The 23,936-nt window shown below is 39.5% G+C and overlaps 2 protein-coding genes and 1 long non-coding RNA gene across 5 annotated transcripts; 2 read left to right on the plus strand and 1 right to left on the minus strand.

The window, feature by feature from the left end:
* The first annotated feature begins 1,424 nt into the window (after positions 1-1,424).
* On the plus strand, positions 1,425-2,292 carry LOC146713293 (uncharacterized). Its single transcript, XR_014917801.1, has 3 exons — positions 1,425-1,491; positions 1,572-1,689; positions 1,821-2,292. It is a non-coding gene; the product is annotated as an uncharacterized LOC146713293 (long non-coding RNA).
* Positions 2,293-9,630: 7,338 nt separating this feature from the next.
* On the plus strand, positions 9,631-14,352 carry LOC146713294 (butyrophilin subfamily 2 member A1-like). Its single transcript, XM_085446885.1, has 3 exons — positions 9,631-9,961; positions 11,628-11,981; positions 12,075-14,352. Exons 1-3 carry the CDS (start codon positions 9,892-9,894, stop codon positions 12,224-12,226), a joined length of 576 nt encoding a protein of 191 aa, XP_085303011.1. The 5' UTR covers positions 9,631-9,891; the 3' UTR covers positions 12,227-14,352.
* Positions 14,353-20,506: 6,154 nt separating this feature from the next.
* LOC146713295 (CD276 antigen homolog) lies at positions 20,507-23,447 on the minus strand. 3 transcript variants are annotated; one of them, XM_085446924.1, is made up of 4 exons: positions 23,415-23,447; positions 23,215-23,321; positions 21,520-21,843; positions 20,507-21,306 (listed from the first exon to the last, which is right to left on the minus strand). In XM_085446924.1, the coding sequence occupies exons 2-4, from the start codon at positions 23,306-23,308 to the stop codon at positions 21,200-21,202; spliced, it is 525 nt and encodes a 174-aa protein (XP_085303050.1). In that variant the 5' UTR covers positions 23,309-23,321; positions 23,415-23,447; the 3' UTR covers positions 20,507-21,199. The 3 variants fall into 3 exon arrangements, with proteins under 3 accessions (XP_085303050.1, XP_085303059.1, XP_085303057.1); XM_085446933.1 differs by lacking the exon at positions 23,415-23,447 and adding an exon at positions 22,252-22,962 and having other exon boundaries at positions 23,215-23,258; XM_085446931.1 differs by lacking the exons at positions 23,215-23,321; positions 23,415-23,447 and adding an exon at positions 22,252-23,208.
* Positions 23,448-23,936: the final 489 nt, after the last annotated feature.

A 23,936-nucleotide genomic window follows, 5' to 3' on the forward strand; every position in this document is an offset into this window, starting at 1 on the left:
CAAAACACACAGCAAAATAAACGGTAGATCACGACACGGACACAGAGAAACACAGGGCTTAAATACACAGAGGGAGCAATCAGGGAATGAGTAACAGGAGGGAAACACAGCTGTAGAATTGGGCTGAAAGATCTATCGCTTTATCACCTCTTCAGGTTGTAAATCGTGTTTTTAAAAAGTAACTAAGTAACTAAGTAATTAATTACTTTTGAAAATAAGTAATCAGTAAAGTAATGGGATTACTTTTTTGGGGAAGTAATCAGTAATTAGTTACTGATTACTTTTTTCAAGTAACTTGACCAACACTGCTCATTATGCAGTTCCAAAAGGTTCATTCTCCTCATCTGGACGTAGTGTTGTCAGTGGGAGAAACGTTTCATCACTCATCCAACTGACGTCTTCAGTCTGCCATCTGCCATTAACTTAACTGTCGATTTTACAAAACTCAATATTTTCTGTGTCAAAATCTCAAAATATTGCATGAAATCATTAAAAAAGGGATTTTAAATAGAGAAATGTTGGACTTGTAAAACGTATAATAATACTTATGTACTCAGTACTTGGTTTGGCCCCCCTTTGCATGAATTACTGCCTCAATGTGCTGTGGCATGGATGCTATCAGCCTGTGGCACTGCTAAGGTGTTATGGAAAACCTCCGAATCTCCGAATCTGAAAACCCACACAGCTGAAAATCATAAATTTGCTCACACAGCGGGCCAACAGATCATATTTAAGGTGTTGAATTCAGTCTGATAGAAACAGCCTCAGGTCCATCTGAGTTTTAGAGGCAAACATTTTTTCAGGCTCTTTTTTACCTCTTAAAAGCTTTTTTTTTAATAACCTCTGTCACGGCGGGGTGCGCCGATGTATGTGGAAACAGGACCCAAAAGCAGATGATGACGAGGAATTGTAATGATTAACAGAAAAGTGAACCTTTATTGCGATGACGGCAGGAAATGAACCAAGAGACCAAAACAAACAGGCAAAACACTAAGAAACAAAACACTAAAGGTACTAAGACCAAAAACTATAACTATAACTGTGGATTAAAATAACGGGCAAGGACTAAGACTATAACTGGAACTCTGGTGAGATAAACAGACGAAAACTAGTGATGGGACGTTCTGTATCGAGGCTTCGGAGCGTGTGTCGAGTAATGGAGGGGGCGTTTCCGCGAAGCGCGTATCGAGGCTTGCTTCATTTATGGGAGGAGCTGAAAATGATGACGTCCGAAGCCTCGCTGCCCGGCTGTACCACGTGACTGGTTCATGAAGTGGTTCGAACTTTGCCGCGAGATATGACAGCGATATAAACCCCTCAGACTTCATTCAAAAATGTGGGTGTTTGATGGAGAGTTGCGGTTAGTGAGAGTTTGGAGACCGTATGGAGGTTTATGAGAGTGAGGAAAGTCAGGAGAAAATGGAGCCAGCTAAGAAGAGGAGGATGTCCTCCCCTGTGTGGGAACATTTTGATCTTATTCCTCCCAACAAGGTATTTCTACAGAAGATGTATTTTCATGATACTGATGGTGCAATACAATTTATGTTGAGCTGTCTTGACTTTTGTACAAGGTGAAGTGTTTGCTATGTGCCAGGGAGCTGGGATATAACAGCAACACCTCATCCATGCTTAGGCACTACAGAGCTTTGCATGAGAATAAGGGGTACACCGATTGTGGAGCAAGACCAGGTGAGCCATCAAATGCAATGATAATATAGGATGCAGTAATGTTACTAAATGATATAACAATATTATACAACTGTTATAAGTTACGTGTGTGATATTTATATTTGTGCTTTATCTTTATTGTCTTTCCTCAGGAGAACAATCTCAAATAGATGAAGACCTGGTTAGCATGGTGATTGAGGACTCCCAGCCATTTAGCATTGTGGAGGACAAAGGATTCAAAAGATTTGTTAAATCATTAAATCCTAGCTATGTTCTCCCCACTAAAAAGGACGTAAAAGCAGTGAAAATTTAGTTTTTACAGAATAAAATGTGAACAGGCAGGACTGAGGCCTCAGTGTGTAGCTGTCCATACCTCAACGTTACAAAAGCACAACCACTGTCCACACCCCAACCACACCTCACCTCACAGTAAATGATCATTTCCATTTCAAGCATTTCCAAATAATCATTTCCCATACTGCCACTATAAATATACACAGTATACTGCCATCACTACAATATACATGTTTTACACACTCCTTTTGTTGTTGACATTTACAGGCTGTGTGCAAAATGCCACACTCTTCAAATTCATGCCAGCTATTATTTTTACGTCCAGTAGGTGTCCTGCTAGAGCAAATGAAGCTTCATGAAGCTTCGCGTTGGGGTGAACCAATTGGATGAAACGCTTTAGTGCTTCATGGGGCTTCATCTGCCCATCACTAACGAAAACTAGAACTATGACTGCGGTGATGTAAACAGACGAACCGACAATGGCATGAAGAAAACAAAAGGCTTAAATACAGACATGAGGTAATCAGGGGAAGTGGGGACACATGGGGGAACAGCTGACTAACATGAACCTAATGACAGGAGCAGTGAAGCTAAATACAAAGAACCAAGAACACACGACTCCTTCCAAAATAAAACAGGAAGCATAATGAAACGCAGACATGACAACCAGAACTTGACAACGTAAGACACAGACATGAAACACATGAAGAGCAGGGGAGACTTAACATGGGTTGGAAACATGAGGGGGAATTAATAAGAACTAAAATCACCTAGACATGGTAACAAATGAACTTAGAAAACCTGAAGGGCTTAACATAAACTATAAACATCAAAATGAACTCAAACTCAAAACACTGGGTCATAAGACCCAGGACCGTGACAACCTCAAAGGTCAGCCATCTGTTACCATCTAAATTTACCATCTAAACAGTTTTATTACTTTGTGACTTATTAGTTCATTTGTAATTGTAGGTTTTCTCTTTGTGGCACAAAGAGACTAAATCTATTCAAGGTTCAATTAAGTATTGATAATATAAAAATATGCATTGTGTCCTGTTACAGTTACTTAGTTATTTTTAAGAAAATGTTCTGTTGACCTGGTTTTCTATTTAAATGTTTTCTGGTGTTATTTTCTGATTACATTAGTTATTATTATGCACTCTCCTAATAAATCCCTGGAGCCTTATGGGGTGGGTGGAAATAGAGAGAAGGTGGGTCACATGAATGAGACTTTGAAAGGCAAAAAGACAGAAGAGCACTGAGATGAGGCCTAACGCGTCTCAGAAAGCAAGAAAATCATAGAATCAGACTGATGAAATTAGTTTATGAATTTGGAAGTGATGCAGGCAGATGAGTTAATACAGATCTATCTTACTGAACTCATGCATGAGCTTCATTGTAATGCACCATTGTCTCCATTTTACGAGTCATTAAAAAAAGTTGATCATTATGTAAATGTATGCATGCTGCATGTCACATATACACATTTATAAACATTTCAAGTGCAGCAGTAAAATGTAAAGTACAGTTTTATTATTTTGGATTTATTATGCATATGTTTTTTGTGCATCGTTGTGTGCTGTATGTTAGTGGAACTGCAATGTTTATTCATTTTAAGAATTTTGATTATATCATTTATCAGATATATCTTTTAGTATTGAGATGTATGCACAGGAAGATAATCTGCATTATGTAAATGTATCAATTCAACGTCATCTATACCAATGTTTCCCAACCACTGTGCTGCAGCACATAGGTGTGTCGTGAAAAATGATCATGTGTGCAGGATCTGGTTCCACCTGATTAGTACTCTGAGGTTACATTCACACTGCAGGTGAAAGCGCATCAATTCCGACTCTTCTGGCCCAATGCGACCCATCATGGTGTAACAGTATGAACAGCACAAATCCGATATTTTCAAATCCGATCTGGGTCACTTTCGTATGTGGTACTGAATCCGATACATATCCAATGTTTTAGAAAGCGACTGCTGTTTGAACGGTCATGTCACATTAAATCTGTCTTTTGTGTCACCGACACAAGACAGACGCCAATTATCAGCGCCGGAGAAGACATCGCAAACGCTTCCTGTCCATCCAGTGTTAGTGAAACTGTTTGGAAGACAGCATGAACATTTTATTTGTACAATGGCTGGCTGTTTATAAAGAGAAACACTTGGTTAGCATTTTTGTGCCAGTAATTCCCACTGCTGCTTTTACTGAAGTGAACTGGTTGCACTAAAGTGTATTAGGTTAGGAATAGGTACTTTTAGAACGCACCCTGGGTCTCTGTTTCTGTGTTTTCTGCCTTATTTTGATAGTCCTTCTCCATCTGCATTGTGTTCTGATCAGGCTCAGTCCAAAGAAGTTTTCATGATGATTTTAAGATCCTTTTTCAAGGGGAGGGAACTCCCCTTCCTGGAAAGGAAGCTGTCAGAGTGGCTCACACCACACTACAGTGGCTTCTTAGCAGTACAAAGCAGTAGAGTACAAAGTTGCAGTACAAAGCGAGTTAATCCGGGTCACCCTGTGCGTGGTGCTGGATGGTGCTAACGCGTTAACGAGCTAACTGCGTTAATGCTTTGAGGACAATCCGTGATAACTAGCTAAGTGCTGTCAGCGTTAATCTAGTTAAAATGACATTAACACCATAACTGCATTAACGCCTCAAATATCCATTAGTGAGTTATCGCGGGGCTGCACAGCCCCACTCACGGGGCGATCCGCGAAAACTCGCTAACGGAGATTTGAGGCGTTAACGTCAGCATTACTATCTATCTATGTATCTATGTATCTATGTATCTATCTATGTATGTATGTATGTATGTATGTATGTATGTATGTATCTATCTATCTATCTATCTATCTATCTATCTATCTATCTATCTATCTATCTATCCATCCATCCATTTTCAACCGCTTATCCGAGGCCGGGTCGCGGGGGCAGCAGCCTAAGCAAAGAGGCCCAGACCTCCCTCTCCCCAGCCACCTCCTCCAGCTTATCCGGGGGAATACCAAGGCGTTCCCAGGCCAGCCGAGAGATATAATCTCTCCAGCGTGTCCTGGGTCTGCCCCGGGGCCTCCTCCCGGTGGGACATGCCTGGAACACCTCACCCAGGAGGCGCCCAGGGGGCATCCTTGTCAGATGCCCGAACCACCTCAGCTGACTCCTTTCGATGTGGAGCAGCAGCGGCTCTACTCTGAGCCCCTCCCGGATGGCCGAACTTCTCACCCTATCTCTAAGGGAGAGGCCAGCCACCCTTCGGAGGAAGCTCATTTCCGCCGCTTGTATCCGCGATCTCGTTCTATCTATCTATCTATCTATCTATCTATCTATCTATCTATCTATCTATCTATCTATCTATCTATCTATCTATCTATCTATCTATCTATATTTATATATATACACTATGTACACACACACACACACACACACACACACACACAACCATGCATGTGATTAGGTTCCACTGACAGTTTAGGAATGCTTTAAACTGGATTTGAGTTTATTTGTATTTATAAGAGGGCTACACTGTTGTGTATGGTCAATTGATGCCCTCAGCATAAAAGATTTTTTTTATTAGCTGCAATGTGATGTAGCATCCTAAGACAAATAACACATGGGATTTTAATTTCTAAGTTGTTCTCACACTTTCATACTCAAAAGTTAGATCAGCGCATGGAAAAAGCTCACTGCTACATTTAATCACCTGTTCAAATCCACCATGACAGAATGACTTGAACTTAATTCCCACATTTGGCACACATCAGGAAATAATCATGCTTCATCACTGCTGGAATTACTCCATTTAGGAGACGACACTGCCTGAGCAGAGCAGCATGAGGCTCAGTCAAATGTCACTTTATACTACAGAGCAGGCGGGTTATAGACCGTCGATCTGACTAGTGACACATTTTTATCACCAGTAAATTAATCAGAGTAATTAACCCTTGTGGTGTTCATATTTTTGTTACTCAGCCAGTGTTCATGGGTCTGGTGGACCCGCTAGAGTTTTGGCTTTCCAAATTAACTCTATCAAAAATTTTATGTTAAATTACTCAACAGATGTTTACTTCATCCCAATTACAAGCCATATGAACAGCAAACATGGTTAATTTTTTTCCCTTTACCTTTGTTAGATCACGTTTATGAATTAATGTGCTTCTCGGTTTTTTTTTGTTTTTTTTTTAAATAAAATGTTATAAAAAATAAATCAGTTATAATCAAGTGGAGTGAGTGGAAAGACAACACATTTACACGTGAAGCAATATGTTTCCCAACTAAATGGGATCAGCTGCTCATCAATGGTGACATTAGGCCCAGGGTTGTAAGACAGGGGGAGGTGGTGCACACACTTATCCCACACTGTCCTAATGGCAGCAAGCTTGTCTCTCTGCCGTCGAGCTGGTCTGTCGTCTCGGTTATCAAAACGGATAATCCTGGAAATTTTGTGGAAGTTTTCCAGAGACATTGATGCATGGAAAGGTTCGTGTCGGTTTCTGCATCCCACAGGGATTCTGTGGATTCCCCTTTGGACCTGAAAACTCCTGCAAGGATAAGAACCCCAAAGTAGGCCTTTGGGGTTCTTAGATGAATTTGGTCTCCTTCCACCTCTCTCCAAAAACACACCGTCCTTCTAGATTACTGCAATCCAGAATAATTGTCTGGATGGAATCTGGGATGAAAAGCTCAAATGAAGACTTGATGTCCTGCACATGAGTAACTGTCAGCCATGTTGGCCCTGCCTTATCACAGTAACAGCTCTGCAGGGTGGCTCATTTCTTGGGCAAGAAGACCATTCAATTTCACCAGTTATTGACATCCATATTTCTTCACTTGCTGTCTGGTGGGCTTGTTCTGGTCCTGGAGCTGGCTGCAGATGGGGTACTCGTCTTCGTTTTGTTACTAAATGGTGCTCAACCTCATCCTCTTCTTCAAAGTCACTGTCAGACTCTGAATTTTCAGAAATGTGAAATATTCTGAAACCTCTTTGTCAACATCATCATCAGAAGCTCCTCTCTCTTCCAAAATCAATTGGATGGCCCTCGCAGCAGATAATCTTTTGTCAGAGATTTTGCCAGAGAAGAGAAAGACCGTACAAACAAACCAACTTTAAACCCTGTGTGCTGTACAACAAAGGGGAAAGGACAACAGGACCCACTACCAGGAAGGTCTCACAGCTACTTGCTTGTCCTTGCTTACTAAGAAATCCACTGCAAGGACATTAATATTTTTAAACAAATGTAAAAATGATACGGTACTTGGCACTAGGTGCTGCAGCTGCTGTGTGTGTGTATGTATCTGAGAGAGATTTTGCTTCGTCGTGGAGAGAATGAGGGCAAGAACTTTCTGTCCTGTTAAACCAGTTGGTGCAGCTTTAATCTGATCTGGAATCAGTCCAAAGAATATACGTATAAGATTTTTATCACAGTATTTACGTGTTTCATGCGTCATCAATGAGATGTTTTTGTTATACTTTGCAGGAGCATGAACAGAACCTGTGATGTGTGCGTATGTGCACGAGTTTTAAATAACTTCAGCTTTTATCATTTATCGTTCACCTTTTGTTATTGTAACGTAGTTACTTTACAATAAAAAGTATCTTGAGGTAACTGTTGTTGTAAGTTGGTGCTATATAAATAAGTAAGTACTGTAATTACTTGCTTACTTAGTGATTACTTACTTACAATATAAATAAACATGTTATTCAAAATAAAATAAAATAAAATAAAAAATACTTTATTACAATGTTCATGATTAGGGAAAGTCAGTAACATGGTGGACTAGTATTGCCTATATTAACTCATCTCTGTGTTTGCTGTGGGAAATGGGCACTAGTATGGGAGTTGTTTGTGTGTTTCACAATTGCTGTGAGCAAATGTCTGTGTGTTGGATTAATTGAAGGCAGGTGTATTTGATTGTACTGATCCTCTGGTCTACTTAGGCTACGTTCACACTTCAGGCGAAAGCGCATCAAATCCGATTTTTTTTTACCCTATGCGACCCATATCCGATCATGCTATGACAGTGTGAACGGCACAAATCCGATATTTTCAAATCCGATCTGGGTCACTTTCGTATGTGGTACTGAATCCGATACATATCCGATGTTTCAGAAAGCGACTGCTGTGTGAACGGTCAGGTCGCATTAAATCTGTCTTTTACGTCACCGACACAAAAGAGACGCCAATTATCAGCGCCAGAGAAGCGCCCGAGAAGACATCGCGAGCGCTTCCTGGCCATCCGGTGAAACTGCTGGGAAGACAACGTTGGAGAAACGTGAACATTTTATTTGTACTGTATAATCTGCAGATTCTGACAGAAATCTGCAACTATCCTTTGAAGCACCGCTCCTCTCTAAAACAGCAATAAGGATCATTATTAGGTTATCTACATTATTTTGTAAATAACAAAATAACTTAAAGCAAAAATTGGGAAACATGAAGTCCGAAGTCTTTATATTAAGGGCCATCAGTCAAACAATATTGTTTGGTCTGGGTCTAAACAGAGCGCGTTGTGTGTGACATGTTCTTTTGCGCATGCGGGCCGCTTTGAGCGTTCACACTAGAGCGCATTTGCTGTCGCATTTTATTTGTAGTGTGAACGAGCAGACAAAAAAATCGGATTTGATCAAAAAATCGGAATTGAGCATTAAGACCTGCAGTGTGAACGTAGCCTTATAGTCCACACTACAAACACTGATGTGATATTTTGTCTCTCTGTGTAGGCCAGGGCCTAGTATATGCTGCAGCCTAAAGGCAGAGTTTGTCTGCTGAGGCCGGGGTGGTTGCTGGATTACTACTTTCAGGGTGGTGGGTGGAGGACAACTGCTGTTCACTGTTACAGCTGTTGGCATGTGTAGTGTAGCTGACTCTGGCCTTGGACTGTGTGTTTGATCGCTATTGCAAGTGTGAAACTGGACTATTTTAGCCCTTCATTTTTATGATCATTGTCCTAATAAATTATTATCTTTTTGAATTTTATTGGTTGTCATCACTCCCACATCTGTATCTGGAAGTCCCATGGGATCTTGGCTTGGTCATTCTCAACTATCTCGGGACTTCCAGGCCATACTTGTCACAGATGTTTCTGTATATTATGCACAGCACCTTTGTTATGGTGTTCCCTGTATGCCTTGACTGCTAGCACCATGTACCCTGCTGCTTTGCGCTGGATTGTCTCACTACTTCTCTCTGTTGGTGGTACATACCATACAGGGGGGGGGGGGGGGAGAGCTCATTCACTCCTGCATATAGCTTGACGTCATCTATATAGACATGGTTGCTGACAGTATCTGTAGCCACTCTTGGTAATGATCACTCCCCAGTGGGGACAAAGAATCTCCTTAACGCACTTGCAAGTCTAATAGCAGTTTTACGTTTTTTCTTTTCAGTTTTAGGACAATAAATCATCAAGTTGACCTGGAAGACTTGGTCAATGCAAAACAAATGTTTTGACTGTTAATATGAACCCACTCTACAGCCCTAAATTTTTTTTAGAATTAAATCAAAAGTACTTGAGTAATAGTGTTTACTGACAGAAAGGATGACACCCATGTAATGCTTAGTGGGTGGAGACAATGCATTCATCAGGGCATCTGTTAAAACACACACCTGAAATAACTAATAAAAGAAAATAAGTCAGTCTGCTCTCCCACAAAGGCACTCCCTGTTATTTTTATGCACGAACGTCATTATCTTTGGCATTGTTTTTTAAATAGTCCCAGATTTCATAATCAACATCAACTCCTCTTTCCTCATGAGACAGTCAGAGAGAGAGGCTGAAAATAAGCATGCAGAGCTGATATGACACTGACCAGTGTTTAACCTAGTCAGGTTTAAAACATAGTTATTCTGTTCTTCCTGGGGAAAAAAAGCTTAATCATTTAGAATAGTTTTATTTAGCTTTGAATGAGCAGAAGTGGATGAAATGCCGGCTGGGAAAAGCTCGTCTCTCTGCCAGATTTTACTGTCTGTCTGCCTCCTGTTTTCCTCTACAGGTGAGACTGAACTTGCTTTAAATTCAAGAGGATTCACAAATAGAAACACACAACGAAGAGCCATGTTTGGATTCTTGCTGTCTATGAGTACATGACACGATCAGATGCTACTGAGGAGTTTTTAAAGATCTGAGCCCCTGCTCCAGAAAGTAGAGTCAGTGAAAGTTCTGATTTTGTTAAGCCTTAGATATGGTCGAGAAAATGGGTTCATTTAAACTCCAGAGATTTAGCTGGACATGTGATTGTGAGGTGGAGACTGCAGCTGCTGAGGGTGCACTACTGCTGAACCTTTGGATGGCTCTTTTGATGTTTTCAGCTAAATCATGTTTGTGCTGGTAGGCAAGAAGTGAAGCAGCTTATGGCAGTAACAAGAACCGGACCACTACTGCACACTTTAGCACTGGAGGTTTTCGTAAAGCTTTTATTTTGGTATTTCCATTGACCGGTAATATAAATTTGCATGTTAGCTAAATATTTAGTTTCCTGTAATATTTAGATTACATTTAAAATTGTGTTTTAAATATACAAAGTAACAAATATTTTAGTAAATGTTGTACGCGTTAGCTCCTTAACTCGTTAGCACTGTGCAGCACCATGCACAGGGCGATTCACGTTAACTCGCTAACGAGATTTGCCGCATTAATATGGTTATGGCGTTTATGTCAAAGGTTTATGAATGAGAGGTCTGGAAAATGCTATCAAAACACATGTTGAAATCAAGTTCTTGTTTTTCTCAATTAGAGTTGCATCGCTTCCCTTTTTACGGTTAACTTGAAATTCACCATTTTTGAACTTCTATCAGAAATTTCATCAGAGCTCCAATAACACCATCGTTTCATGTTATTAAAAAATCTACAACCTCATTTTCATTCAAAGGAGTTGATCTCAGACATACATGAGCCTAAGTTTTAAGGGACTGTCTACAAATTGCAACACTGAAAAATAAAAAAATTAAAACAGAATATTAAGAAATATTAACTAAAAAACTCTGCTTTCAAACACTATAGAGTAAGAAAATTCATTTCACACCAGGTCTTCAATATAGTGACCCCAACTGTGTTATCTACCACGCTGATAGCCAGTTACTAAATAGGCTTTCTCTTTAGGCTCTGGGGGCTGTGTTTTGGTGACAGCCATGTTCTGGACTGACAGTCTCTCAAATAAATGAAGGGAATCCGTACAATGGAGGAGTCTGTGTACAGCTGTTGAATGTGTAATGACTGTTTCCTATCTGTGTTGTTGTTGTAAGTCTGGTTTGTCAACATATCCTGTTTGTTCATAATAATAATAAAACAGGTCCTTCTGATCTTACTGCAACAGTGAGTCTGAAATAAGGCTTTAAAACGGTTTTATTTAAAATAAGGTATATATTTCAACACTTTGGCAAATCTACATGTAAACTAATCAATGATGCATCCATGCTTGCCAAAGCTAACACACACTTATCTGAGATGAAAACTTAAAGTAATTGTTAGAATACTCAGTATTAACTATTTATTATAAATGTTCCCTCTGATTTAATTGAATGTATTTACATACTGCAGGAACTCACGGTGTGTCAGATACTTCTATCTCTCACCATATCTCAGATTAAAAAGACTTTTTAGTTCAGCTGAGCTCTGCGGGCTCTCTGTCTGTGAACTAATAAGGTTCTCCCCTGTTTCAGATGGGAAAATCATCAAAGCTGAGTCTGGACAGAACGTGTCTCTGCCATGTCAAACTCCAAACATCAGCGTGCCCATCAGAGCTGTGGAGTGGTTCAGACTTGACCTGCAGGAAGGACATGTTCTCATGTACCGGGGTGAGCAGTTTATTTCATTCAACCAGCTTCCATCGTTTGTGAACCGGGTGGATCTGCAGGACAGACAGATGAAGGACGGAGACGTGTCTTTGACTCTGAAGGATGTGACGAGTGATGACACTGGAACATTTCAGTGTTACGTGGTCCAGAGAGGAACAAATGGCAGGAAAAGCATTTTTGAGTATATCAGCACCGTCTACCTGAGAGTTGTTCCTCCAGGTGAGTCATTTAGAAGAGGAAATGGATTCTGTTCTGTTCTTCACTCATCACCTACCTGACAACTGACACCTCACACCTGTTTCTCACCTGCAGGTCAGACAGGAGGACACAGGAAAGGCAAAGGGAACGAGGATGTATCCTCTGGACTGGACTTTTGTTTAACAGTTAGTGTTATACTTGTTACGCTAGCTCTTGCTTTTTTTATGACCTTCACAATACCCAAAACACAGGAGAAGAAGATTTGATCCAGACCTCAGATGACTCGACAGGTGAACCTTAAGTCACCTACCCACTAAACATTGGACATGGGATAGACGTGCAGATCATGTCTATACTGGGTCCATCAGTCCATGACCAATTCTGAACATCTATATATCCAAACTAGGTCCACAACTTGAAAGACCTCATCTGGTGTTACAGAAATGGCAGATAAAAGTCACTCCGAGGTCACTTTGCTCAGTGGGTTGTAGATGTCTAACACCTGAATTTATTTAATAATGTCTTTAGTGTTTCTTTAGAAACATTATTAAAAAGATTAAAAAAAATAAATGAATGAAACAAAGTGTTTCCTTTTCCAAGATTGTTTAGCTGTTAAAAAGCAATCATTTAAATCAAAGCTGGATGTAATCAAGTCTTCATAGAGCAGCCAGTCCCAAATGACTGCTACAATCCACTTTCACCAAAACTTGTTTTTTATTTCCAGAATTATTTCTATCATTATGTTTTCATTTATTAATTTGATGATTACATTTTTTGGGAAGCACTGTGTAACACTATAAATGTATGATCACATACATCATGTTGAAACAGGATTTCTACATGATCTAGTCCTCACTCATTTTGTTTCTATACTGTACATACAGCCTGGTATATATTTCTTTGGGAGACGGTGGAATATGTTTGTCACTGTCAGACGTTGTGTATTGTTGTATGTGTTCAGAGATAAAGAGAGTTTACAAAGTGAATAATAAGCAGGTTAATCAGTGTTAGTGAATCTGCTCAGATATATTATTGAAGCTGCAGAGCAGGAGGATTTAGTTGTAAGTTACACTGCATGTAAAAGGGATCAATAAAAGGTCATTATTTTGTAAATTTATACCTAAACAAACAAGGTAACCAGGTGGGTTTAAAGATCTTAACCTGAGTTAACGTTGTGTTTTTATGTGACGACAAGATGACAGTGTGTACATGGACAAAAAAAGATGGTGAAATTCTGTTTAATAAATAGATGAGGAAGAGTTTGCAGACTGAACACAACTTATGTCTCCTGCTCGTGTTTTTCTGTATAAAACAGGCCCATCTGAAGGCCTGCAACAGCTACAACGAGCTCTCATGTTCCCTGTTTCTCATGAAAACACTGCAAAATGTCAACATTTGGGACTTATAGAAAATCCCATTCTAATTTATTTAACATCCTTCTCATTAGAGTCAGTCTAACTCTGTAAACACCCTCATTACTAACACAACCCACATACTCATAAAAAAAACACTTGTCGTGAAATCAATCAATGTAGAGCAGTGTCACAAACCACGGAGGCCCCAGAAAAGTGCAATCAAACGGTGAGTTTATTAACACCCAGGAGAAAACATCAGCATACGTCTTCTGACAAAAATACATGTTGAGAACACTTATAAAGCAGTGAGGTACACCCCCCCCCCTCCCCCCACATGGCATAAAAATAGGTTAAAGACGGCAGTTACAGTAAATGGTACATCTTAGATGGCTATAAACAGACATAGAACTACTCTTTTCTATAACACCTTCCAAACAAGGTAATAACTTCAAGCCTTCAAGGTCTCTGAGGGCTGGTTGTCGACTCCAGTCATCTGTTACCAAGTAGACCAAAATGCAGTTGGAAGCTAAATGAGTTAAGGCCTCAGGCCTGACACATTCCTAGATTATCTGTGTTATATGTATTGTAAGCATGCATCCAATCATCCTTCTATGTTCTAGTTTCCCACACCATGGATCACGTGGACAGTCACACCAGTGAAGCTTAAAACCTTTAATGAACCGAACATCAACTCGAAATAAGCACAAATATGCAATGTGTACGAAATACTCCTGGCCGTACCTGTAATAAAAGTTAACATAATAAAAGGATCCTTAAATTAACATCTTCAATAAACGACTTTAATGCAATATCAATACTGTGAGAAATATTATTAAATGGAATAATGCTGTAAAGAATGTTATTAATCCAATTGTAATGCTGTAGGTTATATGGCAGCAATAAAAGAATTTCTGTATCTCCACACACTCTTGCAGAAAAGGTATGAAAAACATTCTGTGCTTAGGAAACAGCAGAAACGAACAGGATCTGTGTGTGTTAACTATAAAGTTTGGAAATAAAGGTAGAGTAACAAACAGTTTTTCCTGTCTTCCTTATCTGTGTGTTATCTTTAATTTCAAGGGAGTAGCATGTTTAAATGCACATGTGTCAAACGCTACTAAAAACACAACCCCCGCGGCGGAAGTAAGAAATACTTCTCGCTGCAGTCGGGGCACGTGTGGAAACAGACACCATAAAATAATTAGAGGCACTTATTTGTATTTATGTTTTGGTGCACCATCAACCCTTGGCGTGTTTTTTGATTAGTCTCAGATTTCATAATAAAGAACTTTAACACATCCATCATCAGAAGACACAGAGATTATTCTGTTCATCATTTGGAAATTCAGAATAGTTTTATTCAGTTTTGGTGAGCAGAAGTGGATGAAATGCCTGCTGGGACATGTGTGTCTGTTTGCTGGATTTCACTCCCTGCCTCCTGTTTGCCTCTACAGGTGACACTGAACTCGCTTTAAATTCAGCTGGATTCACAAATAGTAACGCAGCACTGAGAGCCATGTTTGGATTCTCAAGTCAGTTACCGCTTTGTTTTCCATCCCGTTTTCTTCCTGCTGCACCTGTTTTTATTATTACAGTCACTCAATACAACATTAAAGTGTTTTAATCAGCAGAAGTTCACAGTTTGAGTTAGAAACACTCATCAATGTCACACTGTGAACTTTTTCTACTTCACTGATCCCAGCATATTTAATCCTGTTATAAAGGTTAAAAGCGAGCAGAGAGAGAGGAGAGAGAGAATAGACAAAACATAACATGTAGCCACACAGGGCCAGCTGAGCAGGCACGGGCACCATGACACTGTGTAGATCTTTTTCTGTGAAAAGAGGTCATAGAAAAAGCAACAACAGAAGCAAAAAGTGACAAACATTCAGTCCAGCAGGTCCATCCTCTCTGTGTCCTCCTGTCTGACCTGCAGGTGAGAAACAGGTGTGAGGTGTCAGCTGTCAGGTAGGTGATGAGTGAAGAACAGAACAGAATCCATTTCCTCTTCAAACTGCTGTCAGACATTATCTACTGCACTCTGATCACATCACTCAGACCAGCTGCTTTCTACAAAGTCTCATCAACAACATCTTTAGAAACAAACATCAACAACCAGGAAGCAGCTTCACCTCTGATCACACACACACTCAACTCTACTCACTCACCTGGAGGATCAACAACACTCAGGTAGATGATGCTGATATGTTCCACAGTGCACTTCCTGTGGTTCTTTCCTCTCTGAATGACATAACACTGATATGTTCCAGTGTCATTTCTTGTCACATCCTTCAGAACCAAAGACACGTCTCCGTCCTGCATCCGTCTGTTCTGCAGATCTACCCGGTTCACAAACGATGGAAGCTGGTTGAATGAAACAAACTGCTCACCCGGTACATGAGAACATGTCCTTCCAGCAGGTCAAGTCTGAACCACTCCACAGCTCTGATGGGAACACTGATATTTGGAGCTCGACATGTCAGAGTGACGTTCTGTCCAGACTAAGCTGTGAAGATCTTCTGGTCGGAAAGAGGAAACAACACAGAGCAGAGAGGTAAGGAGACAAACTGCTCAGCTCACAGGGAGAAGCAAACAGAGAGCACAGGTATGGTGTGATCTGTTCCTTCAGTGTGACAGATCCCAAAATAACAAATGAGTCATAAGCAAACAGACTTTATTTAAACAGCAATTATTACAGTAGGAACAGCAGCTGGACCGTTCACTGTCACAGAGTTGAAAAAATGTATAGATTTCATTGTGAGCCCTCCCTGCCTTCACACTGATGAGAGATTGTTGTCTAAGAACTGATTTAACCCTGATTTCAATGTTTGTAAAGTAATAAACTTGCAGACAAAAGCTTTGAGTGTAGCTAAAAAGTAAATAGAGCAGGTATAGAAGAAGGGGAGGAGTCAGGTGGTAACAGACACTCATATCCAGGTTATCAGACTTTGCGCTGAACCTCCTTTCTGAAACAAATCAGTTTTAGGCTGCTTTAACTCTTTATTTGTGGTACAGTGTCAAGCCACGGGAATGAATCAATGAGCACAGGTCACATCAGTGTGTGGTGTTGTTTTGAAATTTAGAGTCAGGATGTTGGATCTGCCAAAGACTGATTGCCCTTACTCCCATATATGTTGGCTTGGATTTGTCAGTATAAGTAAACTGGCTTGGTAGTATACTCTGGGAGAGCACTAAGATAACAACACAACAGTGCATTCCAGGAATGTTCCCAGACTGACCTGTACTGTGTGTGGCCATGTTTAGACCTATTTGTGAGAACAGAAAATTGGCATGCTACTCTACAACTCTACTTGTGGAGATCAACAGTCACTTATGGGCACAAAATATGGATCCACATGAGTTTGAAGGGATTTTTGAGGCACAAAATGTTGCTTTAGTGTCAGGGTTACAATTAGGTTAAGGTTAGGTTTAGGCATTCACTTTTGATGGTTAGGGTTAGCAGCTAGGGAAAGCATTATGTCAATGAGATATCCTCACTAAGATATGAAAATGAGCATGTGTGTGTGTGTGTGTGTGTGTGTGTGTGTGTGTGTGTGTGTGTGCTGAGGCAAACATTAAAAACATTAAACTTTAGATCTGCCTACATTACCCCAAAGTTGTTGAACTAAAGTGAGTGGGATGACTGGTGTGTTTATTTTCAGCAGCTCGCTGTGTTTGCCTTTCAAGGAAGGTGGAGTTAATCTGTTTCAGAACGAAAAAGAAAAACAAGGGTGGAGTTCTAAAAAACACAGGATCCTGTTTCAGAGCTGTTCATCTTTAAAAAAGAGCTTCACCTGAAAGGCCTCATCGAAATGATGTATCTTGTGACAATATAAGACAAATTCTGGTTTAGAACACCCATCCAATATAATGTCAATACAAAAGCACCAAATCGCAACAACGGTTTCCTTTGGGATGCTTCATATTGTAATGTGAAGATCTTGCCATAATACAGAGAAAAAACACAACAATCAGAAGACCCCCTATGATCAAGCACTTGGCAACAAAGGGAAGGAAAACAGTAAGAGACCTCCAGCAGAGCCAGGCTCAGGGAGGGCTGTGACCAGTTGAGGGTGAGGGGAGAAAGACAGGATAAAATACATGCTGTGGAAAAGATCCAGAGATTAATAGCAAGTATGATTTAATGCAGAGAGGACAATTAACAAATAGTGAGTGAAAAAAGTGACTGAAGAAAAAATACTCAGTGCATCATGGGAATCCCCCGGCAGCCTACATCTATTGCAGCATAACTAAGGGAGGATTCAGGGTCACCTGGTGCAGCCCTAACTATATGCTTTAGCAAAAAGGAAAGTTTTAAGCTTAATCTTAAAAGCAGAGATAGTGTCTGTCTCCTGAATCCAAACTGGAAGCTGGTTCCACAGAAGAGGGGCCTGAAAACTGAAGGCTCTCCCTCCCATTCTACTTTTAAATACTCTAGGAACAACAAGTAGGCCTGCAGAGCGAGAGCGAAGTGCTCTAATAGGGTGATATGGTGCTACAAGGTCATTAAGATAAGATGGGGCCTGATTATTTAAGACCTTGTATGTGAGGAGCAGGATTTTGAATTCAATTCTGGATTTAACAGGAAGCCAATGAAGGGAAGCCAAAACAGGAGAAATATGCTCTCTCTTTCTAGTCCCTGTCAGGACTCTCAGAACAGCCTTTAAATCTGTTTCCTGGTGGCCTGTTGTTGGTTTTGGACATACTGCTTTTTAATTACACCGAAATAGAAACTAATCGAGTGAGGAAAGGAGATCGGTCACATAGGGTGTTGTATCAGACAGATTTATGGAACAGAAAACATCAACAAACAAAGAAGCTAAGAGTCATTATTACACAATGGCAGGCAGGAGAGCACCAAGCCGAATGAAGTGACAGCAGCAGATTATACAGCGTGAGAATGCAGGGTCACAGACCTGTAATGGTGACTGATGAACTGCCAGGTTTCAGTGCACTTGAATAGTATTTCTGGGTCCTTTTACAAACATTCAGCTCAAAGTGAAATAAGACAACTGTCTCATCCATCACAGGAAACCTCAGTTTACAGGTACTGAACCGGAGAAACACTCATGCCCTCTCGCTGCCTCTCACTGAGGGAAACTCCAGTCTAAGTCCAGCCCGTCTATAGGAGACTGCTTCCAGGAGCTGAGCTGTGAGTTTAATGATACATTTCACTCCTCCTGACTGTATGAGGCTGCTTACACACTTTCTCTAGGCTCTTTTGTCACCACAGAGATTCCGGTCCCAATCTTATGACCTGTTTCAGCAGGATCTTAAGAGGCTTTAGGGAAAAAGGCAGATACTTGTCTGTGTGATGACACAGGGCCAAACACAGCCTAAAAGATCCTGCCTCATGTTTTCTACATCAATTTTCTCTATAAGTTAAATACAAATTAAGCAGACATTTTTTTCTTAAAGCAGTTCATTTTACCAGTTTAAACATTTGACGATTTTATTTTCTACAGTGATTAAAAGTTGTGTTTCTGAGATTTGCAAATCATTGCATTATGTGATTCTTTACATTTTACACGGGATCCTGTTTTTGGAATTGGGATTATAAAACTATTTTGGTTGCAGTTTTTGATTAGCACTTAATCAGTTTATCATCTGTACTAATGAAGCTACGAAGCCTCCAACATGATGGGAAAAAATTGTGAAAGGTGGTCAAATTTTGACCCACCCTGTGTACTTTTAGCATATACTGTTTTTAACATATACTGTGACCTGCCAGTGAGAGGCAAAGAAGCAAAGAGTAGTCACCAGATCTAACTAAACATGGTCATAATTCCCAATCCAGCTGGCATCTGCTGTGGAAAAATAAACTGACCATTGAAACCAAAACTGATATCCTCAGATTTATTAATAAAATCATTTGCAAAGGAATCAATGCAGGATGAAAAGAAGAGAAAAAAACTCATGAGTGGATAGAATCAGCTGTAGGAAGGTTTTTTTGTTTGTTTTTTTGTCGTGGTCATGTAGGTACCTGCCTTATACAGTGAGGTTAAATAAGATGAAATACAATTTTCCCCACAGTGTCAAGAGACACAAACTTACTAACTGCTGAAAAGAAGCTGATGTTAATACAATTTTGATTCTATCAGGACACAAAATGTTTCTAAACAAGCCAACAACACTTGTCACACTCAGCTGTGTACTTGGAGCTGATTCAAACCCAAAGTTCATTTACATCTTGATTACATGGTTTAGTCAAGTCCTCCATGCTTTCTTTCAGTCCTTCTCTTGCTCTCTCACTCACACACCTGCATCCGCACATGTATGAAAACATAATTGAATAATTCTGCTCAGAATGAGGCGCGTCTGTTCAACTTTGTGCTACTCTGGTTATCCTCGGTCATTAGGAGAGGCTTACACCACGGGATCGAGCTGTAAGAGATGCAATTCATTTTATATGTAGTGTGATAGTAGATGAGTGTTAAATAATATGTGGATTCTCTGAAAAAGGACAAAAATCATTACAGCATAAATATGGAATAAAAATTATTGGAACGGGCCTCTTAACAGTCCGATTAAAGAAGCGCACCATTCTTAAATGTACTGCACAAACTCTATTCGCAACGATTCTCAAAACCACCACAAGATGGCACTGTAACACAAGGAATGAACTCATCCCTGATCAAGCAGGTTTGCAATCACACCCACCAATCAACCTACAACCGGTAAAATGGTTCCAATACCACATTTACCACCATTGTGAGATCTTGCCTCATCCTGTCATGTGACCTACTGAGATCAGCTGTTGCAGGATGTGATCAAGATCTCAAAACTGGGTTGTAGGTGGCGGACAGTCGGTGTTGTGAGCCACCTCCTCTGTTCAGAGATGGTCGTTCACAGATGTTTCATCCCAAGGACAAAACTCCCAAACACAAGCCAGTCAACATAGTGTGTGCTGTGCAGTACAGCGAGGAGTGCTCAGACCTCTACACTGGTGAGACCAAACAGCCACAAAACATAGACGCGCCACCTCGACAGGGCAAGACTCAGCTCTACATCTGCACCTAAAGGTCAAAGGTCACACTTTCAAGGATGCCGATGTTCACGTTTTGGACAGAGAGGACAGATGGTTTGAAAGTAAAGTAGTAGAAACAGCATATCTAACAATAATACAACGATATCTCTCAGAGTGTTTGTTGCAAGCCAGGCTGGTGTTAATCTGCTCGTACATGCACTGGATTCATTCACATGTCCTTTATTGCACATGACCAAGTGTAAAACATTTTGCTGATGTTACAGATTCATCAATCCTGAAAATTTGTTATAAAAACTTTGTTCTTTATACTAATAGTTTAAAAAAAATTTAATCTATGATCGATTCTCATGATGTTATCCACTGTTAATGACAAAATACAGTAAATAGTCCAACATCTTACTTTTTCTTTTTTAATTCACATTTTATATTTTTCAAAGTCATCCAGTGGACTAGTGATGGCCGTCAGGGCTTATATTTGGCCTTCTTTCCATATAATGTAACCTTCCTTCGCAACAGTATTTTAAGCCTTTAAAAATGCAAAAAACATGTAAAATATAAAAATAAAATGTAAAATGAAAAATATGTAGGACAAAAATATCAAAATGTAAAATTCAGAATTCATAATAGCTCAGTGATATTTGATGGTGACTAAAAAAGGCAGCAGATAACAATGTAAACAAACATGTATGTTGAGCAGGAAACTTCAGATAATCACAAACACAAACATAACTTAATGTTTCCTCCAGGTGCTAAATTCCAGTTTAATTGTGCATCGTTAACTTCTGTCTGTCCTCAGCACATCTGTCACTGTGAATGCTGAGTGGGTGGGTGGAGTGAATATACACTGTGATATTTCCATCTGTGGCCTTTCAAACTGGCTGCAGTTCAACAGACGGCTAAAACAACAAAACAGCAGCAGCAAGCACAACGGAAATCGACATGTCAACTTCTACGCCATCAGCTCCACTCCTCTGGTCTTTGTCCTTATCGAGTACTGTCTGACCTGCAGGTGAGAAACAGGTGTGAGGTGTCAGCTGTCAGGTAGGTGATGAGTGAAGAACAGAACAGAATCCATTTCCTCTTCAAACTGCTGTCAGACATTATCTACTGCACTCTGATCACATCACTCAGACCAGCTGCTTTCTACAAAGTCTCATCAACAACATCTTTAGAAACAAACATCAACAACCAGGAAGCAGCTCAACTTCACACTCACCTTCTTCTACCTTCAGGTTGATGCTCTTCAAAAGCTGAGGTCTCTGTCTGTTGTATCCAGCATAACATTCATATTTTCCAGCGTCGTTCATGGCGACATTTTTGAGAATCACAGAAAAGTTTCCATTCTTTATCTCTGGATCTTTCAGCTCCACTCGACCTTTAAATGATTCATGCTGTTTGTCTTTGTGAATGTGTTCATCGCTGAAGTAGAACACATAATACTCTGACTGCAGGTCAGGCTTTTGCCAGCTTATCATTATGTTAGCATCACTGGGGCCATAGCACTCCAGAGTTACATCCTTTGCTTGTTTGACTGTTAGCTCTAAAATAAGAAGAAAACAGGTCAGTCATAAAGATAATATGCATCCAATAATTCAAACACGCTTATTATTGTGCTTCAAATATCAGAAACCTGAGTTTTTATTTTTGTGTAAATTCTGTGAGAATTTATAAGCGAGTAAAAAAAGCTTTACTGCGTTACATTCAGACCCAGATATGTTTACACATCCAGCATTGTGATGGCCAAACCCGTGGCCACACTCTAAAGTCGGTAACTTTTGTATTTTCATTCTTCATTTGAACATAGTAATACATTTTAGTTTCCAATAACTTTATTGATTGGTTTGGATACATTTGTTCTATTTGTAAGCACGCACATTTAGTTTACTTATGTATTCATACTACTTCATTTCTTTGCTTTCTGACTAACCTTTGTCTTTTTATTTCTTACCTGCTATCATCCCTGGGAGTTGCCGGACAAAAAGATGGTAGCCAGGGTTTGAAACCATTAAATACAAAGGAAGATAATTGGACCATACCACCACTTCCTGCAGAAGGGGGGGGATGTGTGTTTTCTTTACTTTAAAAACAAAGTATTTGTATTTAATTAAATATTTGAGTTTAGGGTTTAATGGGGTTTTTGATTTTCTTCTTTAGTGTTTAGTTTATTAACAACCTAGATTGTACTGCATCGTTTGGGATTTATGATTGTGTTTTGTTTGTTACCCCTCATGTGTCACAATGGTCTGATCAGCCATTATATATACCCTTGTATGTCATTTTTCATAATTGACCTAAACATGAAATATGTTTAGGTCAATTATGTATGTTTGAGCAGTCATTTGGTTTAAGTTTGCAGTCTTTGCCTGGGTTCAGTTTTGTTTCTGTGACCTGTTTTATGAGCTCAACCTTTATTAGTCTTGTAAATATAATTTTTGGGGGTTAAATAAATGGAAACCATATTTTTCTAATAATTCCTGGGCTCCTCCTGTTTTTCAACTCGGTCCATCACAAGCATGTTAAATCATGAACTTCAGTGGGTTTTGAATGTCTAACTTCAGAGTTTATACGCTTTTTTTTAACATTTGTAGACTGTGGTGTGGGTTTTACTGAGCTAAAATGGGTAAAATGGCTTCACATACTCTGTGGAAAAGGCCAGAGTCTGTACAAAATGATAAAACAAAGGTATAAAAACCTGTTTGTACTTGTCAGTCACATTCAGGGTGTTTAATACAGAAATTTGTTGATGTTTGTGTACAAGACAGCGATGGCTTGTTATTTATTTCATAGTTTATTTCTAAAGGACCTGTACATAAGGCCAGACAGTTGAGAGGCTGATGTACTGAACCTGTTCTGTATATTAGCATTTGAATTTAACTACAATTTAATGTTTTACAGGATTAACACATCTTACCTTCACAGTCCAGACGTCCCAGGAAACATGAGAGGACAAACGCGGTTAAAGCTGTTTTTAACAGCATTTCCTTTCTTATCTCCCACAGCTTCATTGTTGGTAGTTTCCTGGATTAAAAAAACAATAATAAAGAATATACAGATGCTCTTTAAAGCTATTAAATTTACCTAAAGTTATTTTATGCGGTGTATGACTGATACCCTGAGCAATATCCCTGTGCCCCTGTGAGAGGAAATTCCACTGCATGAAAAAAAGGAAATTACAGGAAATTATGAGGTAAGGTGGCGCCTATTCGTCTGTCTGTATAATCAAGTGTTTAGAATCTAGTAAAAAGATTTTTTCTGTTTTAGGTTCGAGTTCAAAAATATCATAGTTTAAAATGTAAAAGCTTCTAAAGGTGTGAAGGTTAAATGTTAATAATGAATGTAAAATAATAATGTGAGGCCTTCATTGGATGGTATGATGTCATACCAGCTAATAAACCACTGTTTCACCTGATCAGTATGGAGGACCAGGGGTGTCAGAAATAAACATTTACACGAGTTTAAAAAGTGTGATTAAAAAAAAGTTGTTAATAAATTATACACTTTACGATAATTTTTACAATTTTATAAGTTATAACTTATTATATAACTTAACTTATAAGTTCTATTATATATTCACACCCAGCTACAGTCACACATCTAGTATGTTAAATCATGAACTTCAGAACTGGTTTTCAA

Source organism: Copadichromis virginalis, linkage group LG3 (assembly GCF_057382275.1).
Source record: "Copadichromis virginalis isolate Kocher_CV1m ecotype Utaka linkage group LG3, C_Virginalis_male_GT1.1, whole genome shotgun sequence".
NCBI classification, from domain to species: Eukaryota; Metazoa; Chordata; class Actinopteri; order Cichliformes; family Cichlidae; genus Copadichromis; species Copadichromis virginalis.